The following is an 18,839-nucleotide window of genomic DNA, read 5'->3' as shown; positions in this document are numbered from 1 at the left end:
TAATTTAAAGAGCCATTAACTACAATCGCAGCATTAAAATCCATCACTTCCTTGACACCCGGCCCCAGATTGCCCCATTTCCTCCACGTATGACTGATTGACCCCCTGCTTCATCACTTGCTTATAAACACACTCACAACACACACGCGCGTGCGCGCGCTGCAAACAGCCATGAGAACAGCCATTCCAGCCGAGCAGAACAAGCATCTACATATCAAAAAGTTAAGGGGAAAAAAAGCTATTTATTTTACCCAATTTAAGTGCTTTTATTTTGTAATAGGAATCTGGTTAAGATGATTATCTAACACAATCAATCAAAGTGCAGAAGAAGAAAAGAGGCTCTCTCTATTGGTTGACATGATGACATCATGATTTGGTTGCTGCAGCTGATATTGGAGCAGAGATGATGACACAGATGCTGTCCGGCCCCATTTAATCTCCAGCTGAAACATCATCATCACCCCTCCCTCCCCACTACACACACACACACACACACACACACACACACACACACACACACACACACACACACACACACACACACACACACACACACGTATACTCTTCTTAAAAACAGATGCATTTAGTCAACATGCTCTTTGATATGCTACGTCAGAGTTTTTTTTTTTAGAATAGAAGATATATTTGGAGGAAATGGATAGGTGACATGTAATCATATATCAGGTTTGGTGGCTATAAAGACTCAGTGGGAGGGGACGAGGGGGGGAGACAAAGGACAACGGTAAAAGGTCACAAGGCTCGGGGTGACATTGGCTGACCTTCCACAGGTCAGCGATGGCGTCTACGCCCATGACAGTGATGAACGGTGACTACACAGTGGGTCACATCTAGGGGTGTCGGGCAATACATATACAAGCTGACCGCAACACACACACACACACACACACACACACACACACACACACACACACACCCCCGAGACAGACAGAGGAAATGAAAGAAAAGACAAGATTGGGTGATGAAGGGAAGTAGAACCATCGGATTCACTGGAAACCACTACATAAAACTCCCCAATTGTGACCAATGGAAAATTACGCTCCTATAAAATGTCAGAAGAGACACAGTCAGGACACACACACACACACACACACACACACACACACACACACACACACACACACACACACACACACACACACACACACACACACACACACACACACACACACACACACACACACACACGCGCACACACACACACACACAGATATGATTGTACTTCAGTCCCTGTCCAAAACCCCCCTCCCGCCACAGTTTCCCGGTCCATCCCGTTTGATTCTTTGACCTTTCTTATATTTCAGCTCAAAGTCCGACCCCCATAAATAACATTATGGCGGGGCGATGTTTGGGGGGGGGGGTTGATAGAGGAGTGCAGGACAGGGAGGGGAGGCGAGGAGGGGGTTACACAAAAGCCCTGTGACAGAAATGCACTGTGAGTAATAAGTAATACACACAAACGCTGATTGATTTGAGCCCCGGTAGACAGTCACATTTATCTTTATTCCATCATCCAGGGGGGCCCATCAAATAAGAGAGGGCCTCACATAGGGTTTATAAGACTGGACAGCACATGAGCGTACACGTGTGTGTGCTCCGATAAAGATGCACCACATGGGCAGAGAGCCGTCTCTGTCACTGTCACCACTCAAAAATTGCAGTAAACACGATGCAGGAACGTCAAGTGCTTTAAGAATTCACATGGCAAATTCAAGAGCATGAAAGAAAAAGGGTCGATGTAAACAGCCAGAAAGCAGCTGAAACAAGATTTTTTTTTTTTCACAGCAGAGTTTGGTTGTAAAATAGTCTGATTTTTTTCTGATCCTTCTGTATACAAAAAAAACGAGTGTAGAAAGCCTTCATTTAGTTTTCATTTCAACATTATCCGCTCATTTATGAGCTCCTTGCAGTGTCATGGATCACGCCTGTCACGGAGAACAGCATCTGTGTCACAGGTGTCTTGTCTGGTGATAAATGCAGAGAGCATTTTACAAGCAATGCCAGTTTAAATGACTTCATCTCCTTAACGTACGCATCACATCTATGAATCACACGTGGTGTTTAAATCAAATGAGAAAAACATGAAGGAAGTTAACTTTCATCGGGGGCAGAACTTGAAAGTAATCACAGCCCCGTATCAGAGCATACTACAGAGGGCACTAAAAGGGTATGAAAAGTCAATGCTTTTATGGACACGTTCATGGTGCCAAACAACAAATACAAACTCATACGGACGGTGATCTACAGCCTGTCTGCTATTTCCTTTCCTGCTTTTTTTTTTCTTTTTTTTTTTTTCCTCTCTTACGGCTGTGTAAAACAATCAATAGCAAGGGCACATTAAGGTCTGGGTCGTATACTTTATTTATATAAGGCAATGACAAATCCTTATGATGCAATGGTTTTTGGAGGCATGTATTACTGCGCCAAACAAATAAATATATTAATGCCCGCTGGGGAGGTGGAGAGATTGACGGAACAACGGGAAACGACAAGCCGCCAAATCCATCACGGCGACCTTTCAAAAGAAATGCGCCCACAATTTTGTCCACTTCCTTCTTATTCAGCATTTCAATTAATGTCCCTGCCTCTCTCTGGCTCACTTACGGCTATAACTCAAGGTGGGATTACGGAAAGAACTGATGTTTTGCATATGGACGGGTTGTCGCTTAAATCAGAATCAAACTACCGGAGGAGCAGAAAAGGAAGTGCGATTTTAGCCAATATCTTATTTTATGACACTGATTTAAGCCACCTGTAAAAGCTGGAACAGAAACAGAAAGATGTAGGTAACATGAAAATGAATCTTCTCAAAGTGTTATTCAGGGGAAAAAAAGGAAGTGTTTGGTTTAATTTCTGATTCTTTCTTCCTTGACTGACAGAAAACTAACCTGCAGTTATTTCAATCATGAAGTATTTGTCTATTTTTTAAGTAAAAATGTCAAAAATGTGCACCTTCTGATTTTCTCTACTCTATATCTGTGTAATTTGACCATCCTTTGATTGTGGACAAGATCTGAGGAAATCAAGACAAAATGATTAAATTGACCACTATGGCTTGTAGATTGATCCCTAATTAAAATAATCAATATTTGCAGCCCCAATTTGATCCTTGTGAGGAGAACCTTTGCAAATGAAGACACACACACACACACACACACACACACACACACACACACACACACACACACACACACACACACACACACACACACACACACACACACACACACACACACACACACACACACACACTCAGTGCATCTAAACCACCACTCAAGTGCAGCCAAATGTACTGAGTGACATTTGGTTTCTCTCTTACACGCTCAAACCAACACACGCATGGACCGAGCCCTCCCACCATGATGTCATCAGCAGCTCGCTCAGTGACACTTTATTAATGGGGGACCGTAAAGGTAAGACACAAGCAGAGAAACACACACATCTGTCTCCCGCCAGCCCCCCCCCCCCCCCCCCCCGGAGCTGTTTGCTGTCATTCCCTAACCTTCCTCAGAGGATCCTGTCTGACAAACTTGGGGAATTTCAAACACATGTGATTTGCTTTTTAGTTGTTTTTTTTTTTTGCTTTCATTAGTTATGAGCATGTAAACATGATACCTGCCCTCTGTGTCTTTTTTCATAATGACTTTCCACTTTTGTTACAACAATTACTCAACACATCTTTGGGCTGCATGACCCAAAAACTGAGAGGTGGCACTCAAGCAACTGGTTTGGGGCTGTGTGTGGCGTTCTGTCTGGTCCAAGATCCCTGTGTAATAGGATTCCTCAAAGCTGCAGATGGATGGCAAATCTAGGCGGTTTCATCTACTAAAAGAGGGCATAAATCACTAGCGGAGGAAGCGGGGACGAGGCAGGGGTTATCACCAGTCTGCCTCCCTCATGAGAGCTTTGCATTAAAGCATTAGTGAAATTAATTCATCTTTCATAAGAGGTTTGAGCAGTATCTGTGATCTATGATAACAACCAATTTCTCACTACGGAGGGGCCGGAGGAGGGGGAGGAGGAGGAAAAAAAAAAATACTCGCCGACCCTGATAGACTACACAAATCTGCTCTTTTTAAATGGGCTAACATTATCTGGAGTGCTGCTCTCTGGAGCATCATCCCAGATTCATATCCCAGCCGGGAAAGAGGCATAAATCACCAGGCAAAACTTTTCTCATCTGCCCCCCCCCCTCACCTCCTTTCTCTCTACATCACTCGCCTCATCCCTCTCGCTCTGTGCCATGCCAGGTTTGTTTTGTGGTTTTCTTTGCTTGTCCTGTTAAACGCAGAACAATGCTTTTTGCTGTAATCATTTTAAATGGCTTTGCGCCTCAATCAGTGTAATTGGTTTTAGATCATCCGCGGAATGGGAAAGTGGGAAACCTGAGATGTGAAGCTGTGTGTGGGTGTGCGTGAATGCACATGTTTGTGTGTATGTCTAGGGTGGCTCAGGGTGGGCAGGGTGGGGAGTCTTGCAGTGTGTGAAAGAGACGGAAATTGGGGGGAAGTGTGTGAAGGGGCCGTATCCATCTGTTTTGCATATATTTGCAGAGGCGGCCGTCGGAGCATGGTTGACAGATGAGTGGGGAGTGCGGGGATGACACACGGGCGGTCGTGCTCTTTATTACTATATCAGCACAGCTATGCTTAGCGCTCAGCTCCCCTCTGATGGCACACCACTCTGAAAGCAGAAAACCGAACACAGCGGAGCGAGCACAGAATTGCTACACGTGGACAAAGCGGAGACTTTCTCCGTTTCATGATTTGAATTTTTTGACTGATTTGTCTTCACATCATCCGTCTGTCAGAAGGATTTCCTTGAAACAAAAAAAAAAAACAAACAACTGGACTGCAACACAAAGCAAAAATACAAAATCGAAAATTAAATGGCTTTAAAAAAAAAAAGTAGGGAATAGAAAATGTATTTTTTTGTATAAATTATTATCTGAAGTTTGGAAAAGTGGCAACAACTCAGAAGTATTTTATTATCTGCTTCTGGGGAAAATATATCAAAATCCATTGATTCTTGTCCTCATCATGTACGACATTAAACAATATGTGGCAAATGATTGATGACTTTTCCAATTTGGCAGCTTTATCAAACCTGCATGCTGTGTTTGTATGCCGATGTGAAGGAGCTATGTGCTCATTTGACATGACACATTTCACCCTCTCGCTGTGAGATCCGTCAGTCCACGTCTCAGCAGACAGCCGTCACTAGACGACAACCCCACCATCAGCCAGTCAAATGTGCTCATTGCACCACCCACCTCAGGAAAGTAGTCCTGTGGAAACTTCTCCTTCTCCAGCGAGGGTGTGCTTTCTAGTGTCTCCGAGTAGGTTTCCTTCCCCACAACCTTCTTGAATTTCTTGGCTGGAGTGGACGTGGACGGAAGACCGAAGGAAAAAAAAAAGGAGGAGGTGGAGAAAAGAAAAAGACAGTTTATTGTAACAAACATGGTATGTTAATTATATGAGACCCTGTGTGTGAGTCTCAATCTCCCAATACAATCATGCCAGAGTCAGACAACTGCACCACCTGCTGGTCAGAGTGGAGAACATCTGTATTCAGATGTGAGTGTGAGAGATCACAACACAGGTAAAAGAAATAAAATACACAAATATTAGGTACACCTGACAGCCCTGCAATAGACCCCCTCATCATGAAGGTGTTTCAGTGTGAACATTTTGGAGGAAGTACTTCATGATGCTGTTGGACTGAACTCCTCACTGATGGACACGGGGTGGATAAAATAACAGAAACACGTGTTCGTATCATGCTGTTCAGTCAACGGACCACATGCTGTTGAATCTACACCCCTCTGAAACGGTTTCAAGAGTAAACACTAACCTTCATAAAGAGAGGATTTATTGCAGGGCTGCTGGATCAGACTACATGCTAGGTGTACCTAATAAACTGGTGACTGAATGTATATGCCTGTCTTTGATCTCACAGGAATGAAGCCTGAATGAATCCTCAAGGACAGAGCTTTGTCAGGTCAGGGTGCCTCTATATTCACTTTAAGATGAACATAAAATAGTTGGGACAATTCGTCTCCTTTTTAGTTAGTGCAGCACAGACAGCACCTCTTGTGTGTCCGCCTGTCCCGTGTGGATGGATCTGTCTTTTGGTGTTCCTGAGGTTAGGGGGGTTTATGTGGGTGCTTCCTTATGCCAGAGTCAGAGGGGGTTTGGTGTGTTCTATGTCAGTGTTGGGAATTTGTGATTTTCCAGCTACATGAATAAAATGGACTTGACGCTTCAACGGAAGCCACATGACCAGAAAGTCCACATTTCTTCTGAACAAGCACTGCTACTAAGACCGTCCTCATGAAATGTGTGTGAGGGAGAACTGATGTCAATTAGTGATGTAACAACATGTTCTGATCCAAAATCATATCATGACTACATCAAGCATCAAGCTATAGAATAAATAGGATCTTTATTTTTTTTAAAGATTTTAAAGAGATAGGAAAGAGAGTTGGGGGGGGGGGTTACATGCAGCTAAGCTAAGGATTCAGCCGTGATACATGATGTTCACTCCAACAAGTGAGCCACCTGCGCATGAATTGCATCACTCCTGTTCTTCAATGAAGGCGTGTTTGTTTAATACCCCTTTTGCACATTTTATGCCTAATTGGGACGTAATATAGAAGTGAATAAAACCTACAGAAGAGCAAAAGTCTGCGTCCGACAGGCCTTTATCATCATGGAAGACATTTTGACATGTCACAGTAGGAAAAACACAGGTGTGAATAATGACAAGAATAATGGCTGAATCCCATTTAGCTGCTTCACCTCCAGGGTCCTGGCACTGTGCATGCTAGCTCCCCGTCACATGGTGTATTACTGTGACACTGGAACAGAACTGAGCCGATGTTTATGTTATCAGTAACACCAGTGCTTTTTTCCAGACAAAATGAAAAAGGTCTATCAATGAAAACATCAACAAACCTGCACACGCTGTAGAGCAGTTTATGCAATTCTGACTTTAAAACAGATCTCTAAATGTGTGTGTGTGTGTGTGTGTGTGTGTGTGTACAAGGGGAGTGTTTCTTTCGCCTCTCGACCCCTCCCCTGCCTTCGCCCTGTCCTTCACTGGGGTAACTGGTACTAATGCTGACTTGGGTCTAATAGGAAGCGAGGCGCCTCCACATCTATATCCCTTCTTTAATTAGCGCGGCCGCCGGACCCCGGGGCCCTCTGACACCGCAGGCTGATGAGACCGCCGTAACTGTCCAATAACCCGCCACACACCATTACTGTAGGCCCGAAATCTTATGAATTAAATCCTAATATTAATAAGCATTACCATTCTGTCCCCCTCCCTTTACATTATCTTCAAAGCCAATCTTAGCTCGCTGGTTTTGATGGAAGCGGGAATAGCCTGCAGATGGTTGTGTGTGATCTGCAGGGGTGGGATGAGGGGGCACGATGTGAGGCTTTCATTTCCAGACAGTGGTGATGATGTATGTGTGGAAGCGTGTTGGTGGGGGGCACTCACCTTTGAAATCAAACTGGTGGATGCTTTTCAAAGACTCGTGGATAAAGTAGAAACTTCCGAGGGCCTGCGAAAGCAAAAGGATTCATTAAGATTGGACATATTTTCCGTAAATGATTCCACACTCTTTCAAGATCGTAATTTCTTTACTGGATCTGGATCCAGTCCAGGACATATCATCATCATCCACATGAAAAGGGGAATGCAACTCCTTTTTCCCACAGTTTTTTCCTAAATTTCCAACCAATCAAGGGCTATAATTTAGCACATTATTTCTCCAGTTTCCAAGAAGCCTGCTCAGAGCCTTTTCAAAATGTTGAGTGTGCAAAGGACTGATCTAATGTGAGAACTCTAGACTAATAAACTGGACTGAAAGGACAGAGCCTCACCCTTTAACACACTCCAAAGCCCCGCTCAAAGGGAAGCCACAAACACTACACACCATCAAGTACACAACAACAGGTGCAACGTGCTCTCAGTACAGTACGCTCAGTCTCAGGACCCCATTCTCGGGCTCAGAGTCTTCTAATGTGGCGAGTCAACAAGTTGAGCTTTCAAAGGACACATTCAGATGGACTTTTGAATGAGCAAAGATCAACTTCAATAGGCTTAAAATCTTAATTTTCCCTGTGAACAATCAGGAAACTTTCCCAGTCGGGGGACAAGCCAATCAAAGTCTGTGGGAAGAAGTGAGAGTCGTGCAGAGGGGGATTTGATGCGGTTCACAGTCCACTACACTGCTTTCTGTTGCCCTCTTTACATTTAGGGCAAATGGAGGCAAAGCTCAAGCTCAATCCCCTGTGTCTTTGAGATAGCAGACCTTTGGCTCGGGATAATTCTGAGTCTCCTTTCTAGCCTCAAAGAGAGAGTCAGAGGGTGGTGAGTAACTTTTACTATAAAGAGCAGAGCGACCAAATTAAAACATAAGTAAGAGAAGAGGAAAACGCAGAGAAAGACAAAGCCAAGTCGGGAGGCAGGAGATGGGAGATAATGGGAGGTTAGACTCTCATGCTCAGGTACAGTAAAAGAAAGAGGAGTGAGGGGTGTGATCAAAAGGAGGAGGAGGAGGAGACATCTGTAGAAGAAAAGGCTCTGGGCATGAGGACGGATTTAATCTGGAGGGTTTTCCTGCGTTTTCCTATTGAGGCCGAGTGCAGACGCCTCTCCCCGGCACACTGGGAGAGAGTTTGGGCCCGGCCCGGCCTCTGCATTATTTATGAGCGCCGGCACATCTTGAGATTAAACATTTGCTGATTTGTCAAAAGCACAAACATGAGGTCCTGCCCATCTCCTTGACATATAAGTTCAGCCGACGGAAAACACTGTCGCACATTTAATTGATGAGAACAGCGGCTGGTGACCTGAACCCCCGCCGCGCTCCCCTCCCTTCCTCATTCTGTCTCCTGCTCTGACGGAGGACAGAGAAAAAGGGAAGAGGGACGTGGTGGTGGTGGTGGTGGTGGTGGTGGGGGGGGCTGCGTGTACGAGAGGGGACGGTGCTGGGCGAAAGCGGGACTCAAGGTCACAGCTTCCCATTGGGAGAGGACGGCTTCCAGGAAGGCCCCCTATGCTTATTTGTGCTCACTTGTCTTTATGTTCTCTTTCACCTTAAAGTGCCAACAACAGACTTGGAGACAGAGATGGATAGGAAAGCAGGCCGGGGGAGGGAAAACTGTGCTATTTGTCAAAATGGTGCCGCAATGCTAACTGCTGCTCTTTGTGGGAATATTTCAGTGGGCAGTTGAGTAAAAATTGCTGTTTTGAAATATGACACATGGGAAATTATGGAGAAAAAAAGCATATATTTATGGAAAGTCAAGGTACTACAAATACAATTAGTCTACTAATCAATTAGTTTGACAGAAAACTAATAGACAGAAGTTTTAATAACTGAAATGGATAAATTGTTTATCCAGAAATATTTTCAAAGCTGCTGGAAGATGAGGGTTCCTCGTTATTCTCTGTTGATATAATATTAAATATTGTGGGGTTTTAGGTGACAAAAAGAAAACTAATAATGGGCTTTTGGAAAAATTGTAATGTGCATTCTTCACAATTTTCTGACTTTTCTCAATCAATCAATAAATCAAAAAGGTTGATCAATTAAGAAAATAATCATCAGTTGCAGCCCTAAAGAGTTCACAGACTGGCTTAAAAGCAATGTGTACTTGACCCTAAACCTGAGTAATGATTGCCGTAATGATTAATCATTCACTTTAATTCCAATAGCCACAGTCTCTCTCTCAGTGGAAGCCGATTCCTCTGTGGCCCCGGTGCCCAAGAGTACAAAAAATAAAATTAATATGACATCAAACAAATCGGCATGAATCAATTTTCAAATAAATGATAAACAACTATGCTTAAGTGGCTATCCGTGTAATCGCAAAAATCTACTTAACCCCCAACCCTAATAAATATTTATTTGACACCAGGGTTCAGAGCGTAGCAGCTGCTCTGCTCCCTCTCCTCCCCGCTGCCTCCCTCCTGCACTCTTCATGAAGAAGCTATTATATTAGCAGAGCGCAATTAATCCATTTGTCTCCTTACATGACAGGCTCAAAATATTCATTAGGGCTGGACTGCGCTGACAGGCCATGCTTATCTTTTACCAGTAGCTTTACAATGGCCTGTGTCAAACGTATGTTTGTCACGTCCCACTTTATTGATTAGCTGCCAGATTCACTTGAAATAATTAAAAGTATATTTTACATATTTATAAACCCCACTGCCACGGCGGCTACTTAATTTTCCATTAGTAAAATGCAGTCTATTAAGTGCACCATGAGGGCCGCGGGGGAGGTAAGGGGAAATGAGTAATCACCATAATTGTAGACAGAAAGACAATAAGCGCGCCATAAAAGCTGGGGTTTTATGACTCGTTCTGGCAATGCTATCTCTTATCACGGGTTGTATTGGCTACGCAGCCCACAGATAAGGGCGGCTGTGCTCGCTGTCCATGTGCATGTGTGTGTGTGTGTGTGTGTGTGTGTGTGTGTGTTCGTAGTGTGTAGTTGACATTTCCAAAACCCCAGCAGATATGGGCTGAACAAGTCCCAATAGACTGGCTGCTGGAAAATAGAGACTTGAGAGCTGCAGTACATAGCCTGCATACTTTGCTCCGCTGAATGCTTTATCGATACCGAGGGCTGCAAAAATTAGTTCTGGCCGACGAAGAGAAGCAGGAATTCTGTGACCTCTGCATAGATTTTCTGCGTTTAATGTGAAAAATGAGCCATAAAGCAAACATAAAAGTAATAATTTTTCTTCAAGGTCTCACCTCCAATCTGTGCTAAGGGAGAGTGGCCGTCCCAGGAGAGCTGACACATACACACTCCAGTATCATCCCAGTGTCACTGTACAACTTCCGAGGGTAATGTTCTGCTGTCCCCCAGACGCTAGCAAAGTGCAGGCTTATGGGTTTGTGGAGCATAGCGATGAGCGTGTGTGTCCAATGAGGGCTTTAATGGGAACGTACTGTGGATACACTCATAAAGCACTTTAACAAGGAAAGCTAGCAAGTTCACTGTGGCTGATTAACATTTTATTCTATTTATATTTCTAACTGTTCAGGTTCTATGCCTACATTTATTCTTTGTATACAGAATTTGCTGTATAGGATTAGTGACGTATGCCTGTAACCTTTTGATAAAAAGTGTCCGTTTTGGATTATCATTCATTGCGATAGCAGAAGTTACTACCTCCGCCACACACACACACACACACACACACACACCAGGGGATGATTGATGATCGACTATAAAAGGAGGAGGATAACACTCCTGTGGTCCTATGATGAAGACTTTGTTTTTCATAACAAGACACACCAGCATGAGAAATAAGACTGTGCTGCAAAGCCCAGTTCAGTATCTTTTTAATCTTCGTGAGTTCTACTTGCTTTTCATTTTCATTGAGCACCTCTGGCAGTGGGGGTGCTTTGTCAACCTCGAGGCAAAATTTGGAGTTTGTTACAACTTGGGTCTTGTTTTTTGTAGTTTTGTGACATTATGTTTATCCTTACTAATAAGTTTTCCCTGGGAACACGAGGCCGTGCTGAGAACAACTTCCAACAGAGAAACGTACAAGAGCAAGATAATCAGACAGGTTGCCAACAATTAACCCGAATGATCTAAACCACTTTATTTGAAGACAAAACTGAAATGCTGGATATAATCGCTCATTGTGAAAGAAGATTGTGTACATGTTCAGGCTGACTTGATTAGTTTATTAATTCATTCGTCAATAAACAGAAAAATTAAATAGAACAATTTGGAGAGTCAATTTATTGAGCACAAAATGCCATAAGTTCCCTAATTCAGCCTTCTCCTATGAGAATACTTGTTGGTTTTCGTATTTTTCTGTGATACTAAATTAAATATCTCTCACTATTGAACTGATGGTCGGACAACATGTTAACATGTTTGAGATCTAAGAAATTAACCTACTGCATAAGGTCTTCTTGGTACGAATAACATGGCCAAAACTATCAAAAGACAAGTTGTAATAGAGCAGAATTACCCTTTAACGGTGATACAGTACTTGGACTGTGATCAGGGTTATCTTAATGTTCACTCTACAGGCTCATTACAGCCACCTCAGAGAAATATCTCCTCAGGGTTTTCTGGGGCATTTTTCCCTCTAGACAGCAGAGACTAAATGGGCTGTTTTCCAGTTTATATCTCATTGCTCAGAAATCCCTGAAGTCCCCTCATATGTCAAATCGCGAGTGATGCGACACTACCACACAGAAACATAACCAGAAAAAAAAAAAACACTCACGAATGTACACACACACACACACACACACACACACACACACACGTTCTTATCGGAAAGGTCAATCAGATATGCTGTCATGAAGAAATGGTGTTGCGATACATCAGAAACACATGCTATGTCAAAACAGATTAGAGAAGGAGGCAGAGACATAAGTTCTGACTAATAGGTACATAATATCCTCATTAATCACTAAGGACCTGCATTCATACATGACTCAGTTCTAAACATACTCCAAGTCAAAGCTTACAGGGTGAATCCTTCAGCAGACAACAGAACAGCATGCCATGCGCTCTGACCGCTGCCGAATGCAGGAATCCACACATCTATTTCAGGATCAGCCTTCTAATGTCCCAGCAAGGGACCCATTGATATGCAGGATCTGGGGCTAAAAGAGCACCTTCGTAACAGCCTCTCTGCACAAATCTCCAATACTGCACAAACAGCCTGTTTGTCATCCCCGGCAAGGAAAACAGCCGGCACAAAAGTGAGCAGCGTCAATAGAGATGGCTTGCTTTTTCAGCCCACTGATACAGATGGAGAAGCCTTAGTATTTTCTACCCCTCCAGAGCCCACCGCCCACCCCGGGCTGTCATATGTGTTTGCCAAGGCCCTCTCCCAGTGCCATTGATTGAGTATTCAGAGTATTGAGCCACAGTGTCTATTATTCATCAGCTGCCTGGAAGGCCTGACTGGATACACAGACAAAACTCTCATTAAAACTTCCTCTGTCACTTCCTGTGATTTGAAAGCGGCCCGAGTGTTGGAGCCATCCGTCACGTCCTGAAGGAGCCCTTGTCTCTGGGGTGTGTGTTTGCATGTGTGCTGGGGGGCCACAGATAAGGGACAGAGCGAATGAATTAAGACTGTTCAGAGATATACTAAAAGGAAACATGTTAACATAAATGTAGTCATTTATTTCACAGTAATTAAGATTTAAGTTAAGCTCATGCTCCTTAATGCTCTTTATCTGTCCCCATGCGGGACCTCAGGAGCAAACCTCGCAAGAAAATTGGTTTACATGGCAGAGCAGGTCTGGTATTGATCCCTTACAATTAAAACAGGAACAGCAGATCCAGACCACCTGATCCTCATTTAGACTGGTATTGTGGATACAGTGAGTAATACTGACCTGCAGCATCAAACTATAGTCACACAAGGCTCTTTGCACCGCCTTCATAATGTCTGTATCTGTAACATGTGCTTACACAGAGTCTACAGCCAGGATAAGGGCCACTGGGAAGAAAAACACGCAGATAGTGAAGTGAGATAGAAAAGTATCGGACAAGTTGACGATGAAAAGAGCAAGTTGAGAAGTCAGGGGATTCATCTTATGGGGACCATGAATGATTGTACCTAATTTGGTGCCAATCCATTTTGTAAATGTAGAAATATTTCACTGAATAAGTCAAAATAATTCTGACTTGTTAGATCAAAGATAATCCTCACGACCCAGAGAAAGGTAACTTACTCCACAGCTCTACACTCTGTCGCAACAAGCGAGATCACTGATACGTTGATATGTATGTAAGAACATTGTATGTTTTTGCGATGGCAACGCCATGTTTTATCTTTGAATATGATGCATCACGATAAAAACATTTGAAATAGAATATTTGTCCAAGTCAATCCATCCAATACTTGAGACATTTCACTAAAAAGCAAAAATGCTAACCTTATGGTGGTGCTATAGGAAAAGCTAGGGGATTGTCAAAGTCATAAGGATTCATCCTCTCGGGATCTTGAATGTATGCACAAAATCCCATGGCAATCCTCCCGACAGCTGCTGAGATATTTCGATCTGGACCACAGTGATGGACCGTCTGACCAATCTACATTGCCATCCCTAGAGCCACAATGAGAAGCCCTCGTATTCGCTACATTTCCTAAATACAACCTCTATCCATTTATTGATTGTGTATTTCAAGTGAACTCCCACTGCTGTAAGGATCAGTTATGATAGATACAGTATTTACCTCTGTAGATTCCGGAGGCTTTTGGCAGCAGAGTGTTTCCGGGCTTCCACTTCATTATTCTAAAATCTCCCACAATGCAGAGCGACATGCGCTCATGATTGATCTCAAAACCACTGATTTTATTTTCCTTTGAGGAAAATATTATGGATGGGTCTAAACAAGGCATAATTGGCCAAACCCACGGCAGCGCCTGACCTGCCAACAATCCAGACCCACTCCCAAGGTTGGCTGCCTCCCTGGGAAATATTGTGCATTAATTTCATTTAGTCTCCCCTCCAACATTCAATGGTAGAAGTTAATTAAATTGCTTGTCCATTGTGTTCATCCACTTACAAAGTTAATGATATTGTGCCGGGGAATTAAAGAGCGTTTTATAAAGCGCACGGGATGGGAGCTGGCAGGCACTACATTGCCCAGTTGAACCCTGTCAGTCGGCGGGCTTCTGGACCCCCTAATTAGCGGTGAAATGGATGCTTCCATCTGCCAATTTCCTGCCACGCTCATCAGTCGTGCAGTCGCTCCTCTAACCTGCCCGGCAGAGGGGTCTAAAGCAATAAAACCATCACAGCAATGACATTCAACAAAAAAAGCAAAGTGAATACGCATATACATGATATGACTCAGACTTTAAAAGAGCTTCTTTATAGTGCCAGGGCTTTTTTTTTTTTTCTTTTTGCTTTAGACCACATCATTGGCTTTTTCAGCATAATCCAGATGGAAGAGTTTGATAACTTTGTTAAAAATGCTCGATACAGACAGTAATAGCACCTTGTTTCTTTTTTCAGAGAGAATGGTTTGAATAAATGTCTTCTGATAAAGCCATAAGGAAGAAATGTGGCGGTGCACATTGTGATGTATGTGTGCCGGATTCTTATAGGAAAGGTGAATAACTCCTGCCCTAATAAAAGGATAACAATCTAAATTTAATTCAATGCATCATTTCTGCACAGTCCCCAATTTCCAGTAAGGTAGTCCTGCCATGTTCACTACAGAGAATGATTAATGCTCATATATATTCCAGCTGCGTATTTACTAATACCATGTTGCTACTTCAGCAGCTTTTAACGAGGACATAAAAACAGAGGATCAAAGTAAATGGGATTACACCTGTGGGGCCTGCGCTGCTGTTGACCTCTTCAGGAGGCTGGGCAAAATGTCCTTTGCATAGCACAACAGTCTGAAATCCATGGCGAAAATGAATTAAATGAAGGCACCGTGAGGGCGTTATGCTTACAGCTCGACGGTGGTGCAATTTACATATGAGCCGCAGTGAAAAAGCAGAAACCAGCAAAGCAAAAGCCAACAGTGAAGTAAAAGTTAGCAAGAGGAGGCTTCTTTCTGGTGTCAGTCAAGTATCAGGAGGCAAAAAGTAAAGTTTCAAGGGCTGCTTGCATATATGCTTTATTTGTGTAAATGATGTGAATTTGAAAAAAAATGAAAACAGTTGTGTACACATCAACAGCTGTTGTATTGTACGTCTGCAGTTGGTCAGGAGAGCTTTTCAAAGTTTGAAAAAAATAACCCCGCTGATGTCATCAGGGTTTTACACTTAATAAACTATAACACAATGTCTACTTTACAAACTGGAGACGGGGAGTTTGAAAGTAAGTTATTATGTCATGGACACATACTGTATAACACTGGTAATGAAAAACTAAAGCACCCGTATGATGATAAGAGGAAAGAAAGTCTGATACAAGTTGTGTTTATCTGGGTGCTTTTTAAAAAGTAATGTCAGAGACTACTCTGCAGTGTGAATTCTCTGGTGACTGCTGTTGACCAGAGCAGTTTAACAAAGCAAGCAGAGCAGCATTTAAAGTCGTCCAGCCATCTAGACGATTTACACTCAGCTATGCTAAGATTGTTCTGTGACTTCATAATAGAGTTCAGCTCAAAACACTGCTGTGCACAATTCATTCATGACAACCACAGCTAGCACTAAAACAGGATGTCAATGACAAACAGTGAAGAAAAGGAAACCTTTATGATGTCTGTCCCCACTAATAAGGTCAGCTCCTAAAACTTAAGTGCATCAGACTTCTGCATTTGAGCGTGAAAAGACCTTTCTTCTTCTTTCACAGGAAAATAATCTTTCGAAAGCAGTCTTCAAATAAACTGTTGACCTTAGAGGCCAGCATGGCCGCTGTCTTTAAATAACTACGCTGTCTGGGCTTGACAAAATCATCATTTTAAAAGGGGATATGAAGATGATGAATATTTGCCTTATTAGATTTTCCCCCCCAAGATGAAAAATCAAAGTCTGAACAGTTGAGGTATCCATTAGTAATTAAAGTGACATTACCTCCTCTGCATTTTCTCAAGCCACTGCCTGGTTGCCAGAGCCATTATTCAATCGTTTCGGATGCAGAGGGATAAAATGCCTTTAATATACTTATGGTCATTAATGTAAATCATATTTGGCTATGGATGTCCAATAATCAAAAAGAATATTTCAACTTGTAATTCCCTGTCTGTAGAAGTATTCCCATTAGGGGAAGAGGCCCATGCAAATGACAGGTCTTTGAGTTCATTGATTTATTTTTTTTTTTCCCCATCTCTGCATTTTGGAAAGGCCGCTAATGTTGTCATGGACTGTTCATCAATCTATATTATTATCTGATTTAATATTGTGCCTATTCATGCGGCCTCATTTGTGAAAGAATTGATTGAATTAGGATTATAAGGGCTGTAGGGAGGATGGAAGCAATATCATTTTAACTGATCACTGTGGTTGAATGAAGACTGTAAAGAAGTTTGAAAAGTTTGTTTTTCCATTGTCTGAACGCACAGCCTGCTTACTTGCCTGTAATGAACACTTTTTAAAAAACTATTTATTGCAGTTGTAGAGGTGAGGCACACGTGCACACACACACAAACACACGTCAACATCTGGGATAAATTGACCAGTGACATAAGCAACTTTCAATGTCAAATAATCAGTATTGAGCAAACTCAACTCTCCCTAAGGACAGTGGGATAGGTGTCAGGGCTGTGATGTCAGCTGAAAAAGTAATCAGTCAGCTTCTGTCCAGAGGCAGCTTTGATTCTGTCCCTGTCCCATGCTGCCTGTGGCTTGCTCATGTGGCCTTGTAATGACAAAGTGGCATCCTTGGCTGCCCAATGAGATACAGCTCTATTGCAGACTCCCATAATGAAATATGTTAGTTTGCTGCATCTTAGTGGCATTACTTTGTCACTTGTGTGAAGAATTTATCAGGAAGGTCCTCATTTCTCTGTATCAGGAGCCCTTCCTCCTCCCTTACTACAAACACAACTCTTCCTAAACGAAGGTAACATCTTCTAGATCATGAGCCATCCCGTGAAACATCTATAAAATATGACCGCTTCCACACAGCGCAGGGACAATCGATGGCGGTCTACAGTGTCTCCTATGGCCCAGAGGCTCGAGATCGCTCCTCTGAAGATCAAGCCGAGAAGTCACCCCATCAGAGGAGAGGGCTCAGTTTTGAGGTTGAGTTCAGAAAAATCATTTTTCCCTCTCGATGTATAAAAAAAATAAGCAGCTTTCTGTCTGTGTTCTGTCTGGGTATGAGCAGAGGCGTTCTGGGAGCACAACAGTGACCACAGGACCGTGAAGCTTTAGAGGAGTCTGCAAAAACACACGCAGTGGCTCGTCTCAGGCTAAGACGCCCGTCCGGTGGCTCTTTGTGGCCTTCTTTGTCTTTATGTAAAAACCAATGCTCGCCAATGATGTGTTATGTAAAATTCCCAGAGGCTTGATTTAAATGGTTGGATATCCTCCATGCTAGCTTAGTTATACTCCAGTGCATCGCCCCTAAGAGCACATGGACGCTGCATGAAAAGCAAATGTAAATGCAGCCTCAGCTTCTTAGATAACAAGAAATTATGTCATGGGGTTTTTTCCTCTTATTGTATTATTATAATAATAAATAAAAAAGAGCGAACAACGGAGGACTTTTCTTGCGCAGATGTTTCTTTTTATCCGTACAATCGCAGCATCCGGCCTTTCCCCTGGCCCCTGTTAAAAGACAGCTTTAAGATGTGAGTGAGCAGAGGTCCTGTGCCAGGGGCAAGAGTGGCAGCAAACCCACGTCTGCTCTCCTGTAAATATCACACCCACAGAAATGTGGGAAGAAAAGAGGATTTGGAGGGGCCCACGCAGGTCGACAACAAGGCTCCTGGGTCGCCCCTTTTGAGCGCTCCAGAGATGACCAGGTGGTACTGTATATCATTATGTCACGTGCAAGTAGAGAAGAATACGCCATGTACAGTGCATCTGTTACATCTGAGAACAAACCAGACTTACTTTGGCTTTGCAGGTGCCATCATGAAGATTTAGCAAAGCAGTGGCTATGCACAAACAAGGGCTTAAAAGAATTGCAACCAAGCTACAGCATGGAGCAGTATTGTAAAGTCCCATTTCATTAAAGCCTCTGAATAGATGTCTGTAAATGTTCGGTGAATCAATGTGAGCAGCTCCTTTCCACCTGAACTCAAAATGGATCACAAACCCACTTATGTTGCAGTTTGTGTATTGTGTTGTTCAGTCAGTGTTTTCCTGTTTAGTTGGGTATACTTGTAGAAAGG

General features: G+C 43.0%; 1 protein-coding gene across 3 annotated transcripts in view; it reads right to left on the bottom strand.

Annotated features, from left to right (window-relative positions):
• Window positions 1-18,839, bottom strand: part of LOC139211133 (inositol polyphosphate-5-phosphatase A) — a 129,124-nt gene that overhangs the window by 53,448 nt on the left and 56,837 nt on the right. For all 3 annotated transcript variants that reach the window (XM_070841402.1, XM_070841403.1, XM_070841404.1), the window contains exons 5-6: window positions 7,525-7,588; window positions 5,291-5,394 (exon numbers count right to left, since the gene is read on the bottom strand). In XM_070841402.1, the coding sequence (XP_070697503.1) occupies window positions 5,291-5,394; window positions 7,525-7,588 (168 nt within the window). The remainder of the gene's footprint in view (window positions 1-5,290; window positions 5,395-7,524; window positions 7,589-18,839) is intronic.

Source organism: Pempheris klunzingeri, chromosome 12 (assembly GCF_042242105.1).
Source record: "Pempheris klunzingeri isolate RE-2024b chromosome 12, fPemKlu1.hap1, whole genome shotgun sequence".
NCBI lineage: Eukaryota > Metazoa > Chordata > Actinopteri > Acropomatiformes > Pempheridae > Pempheris > Pempheris klunzingeri.
This window is presented reverse-complemented; position numbering and strand designations above follow the sequence as displayed.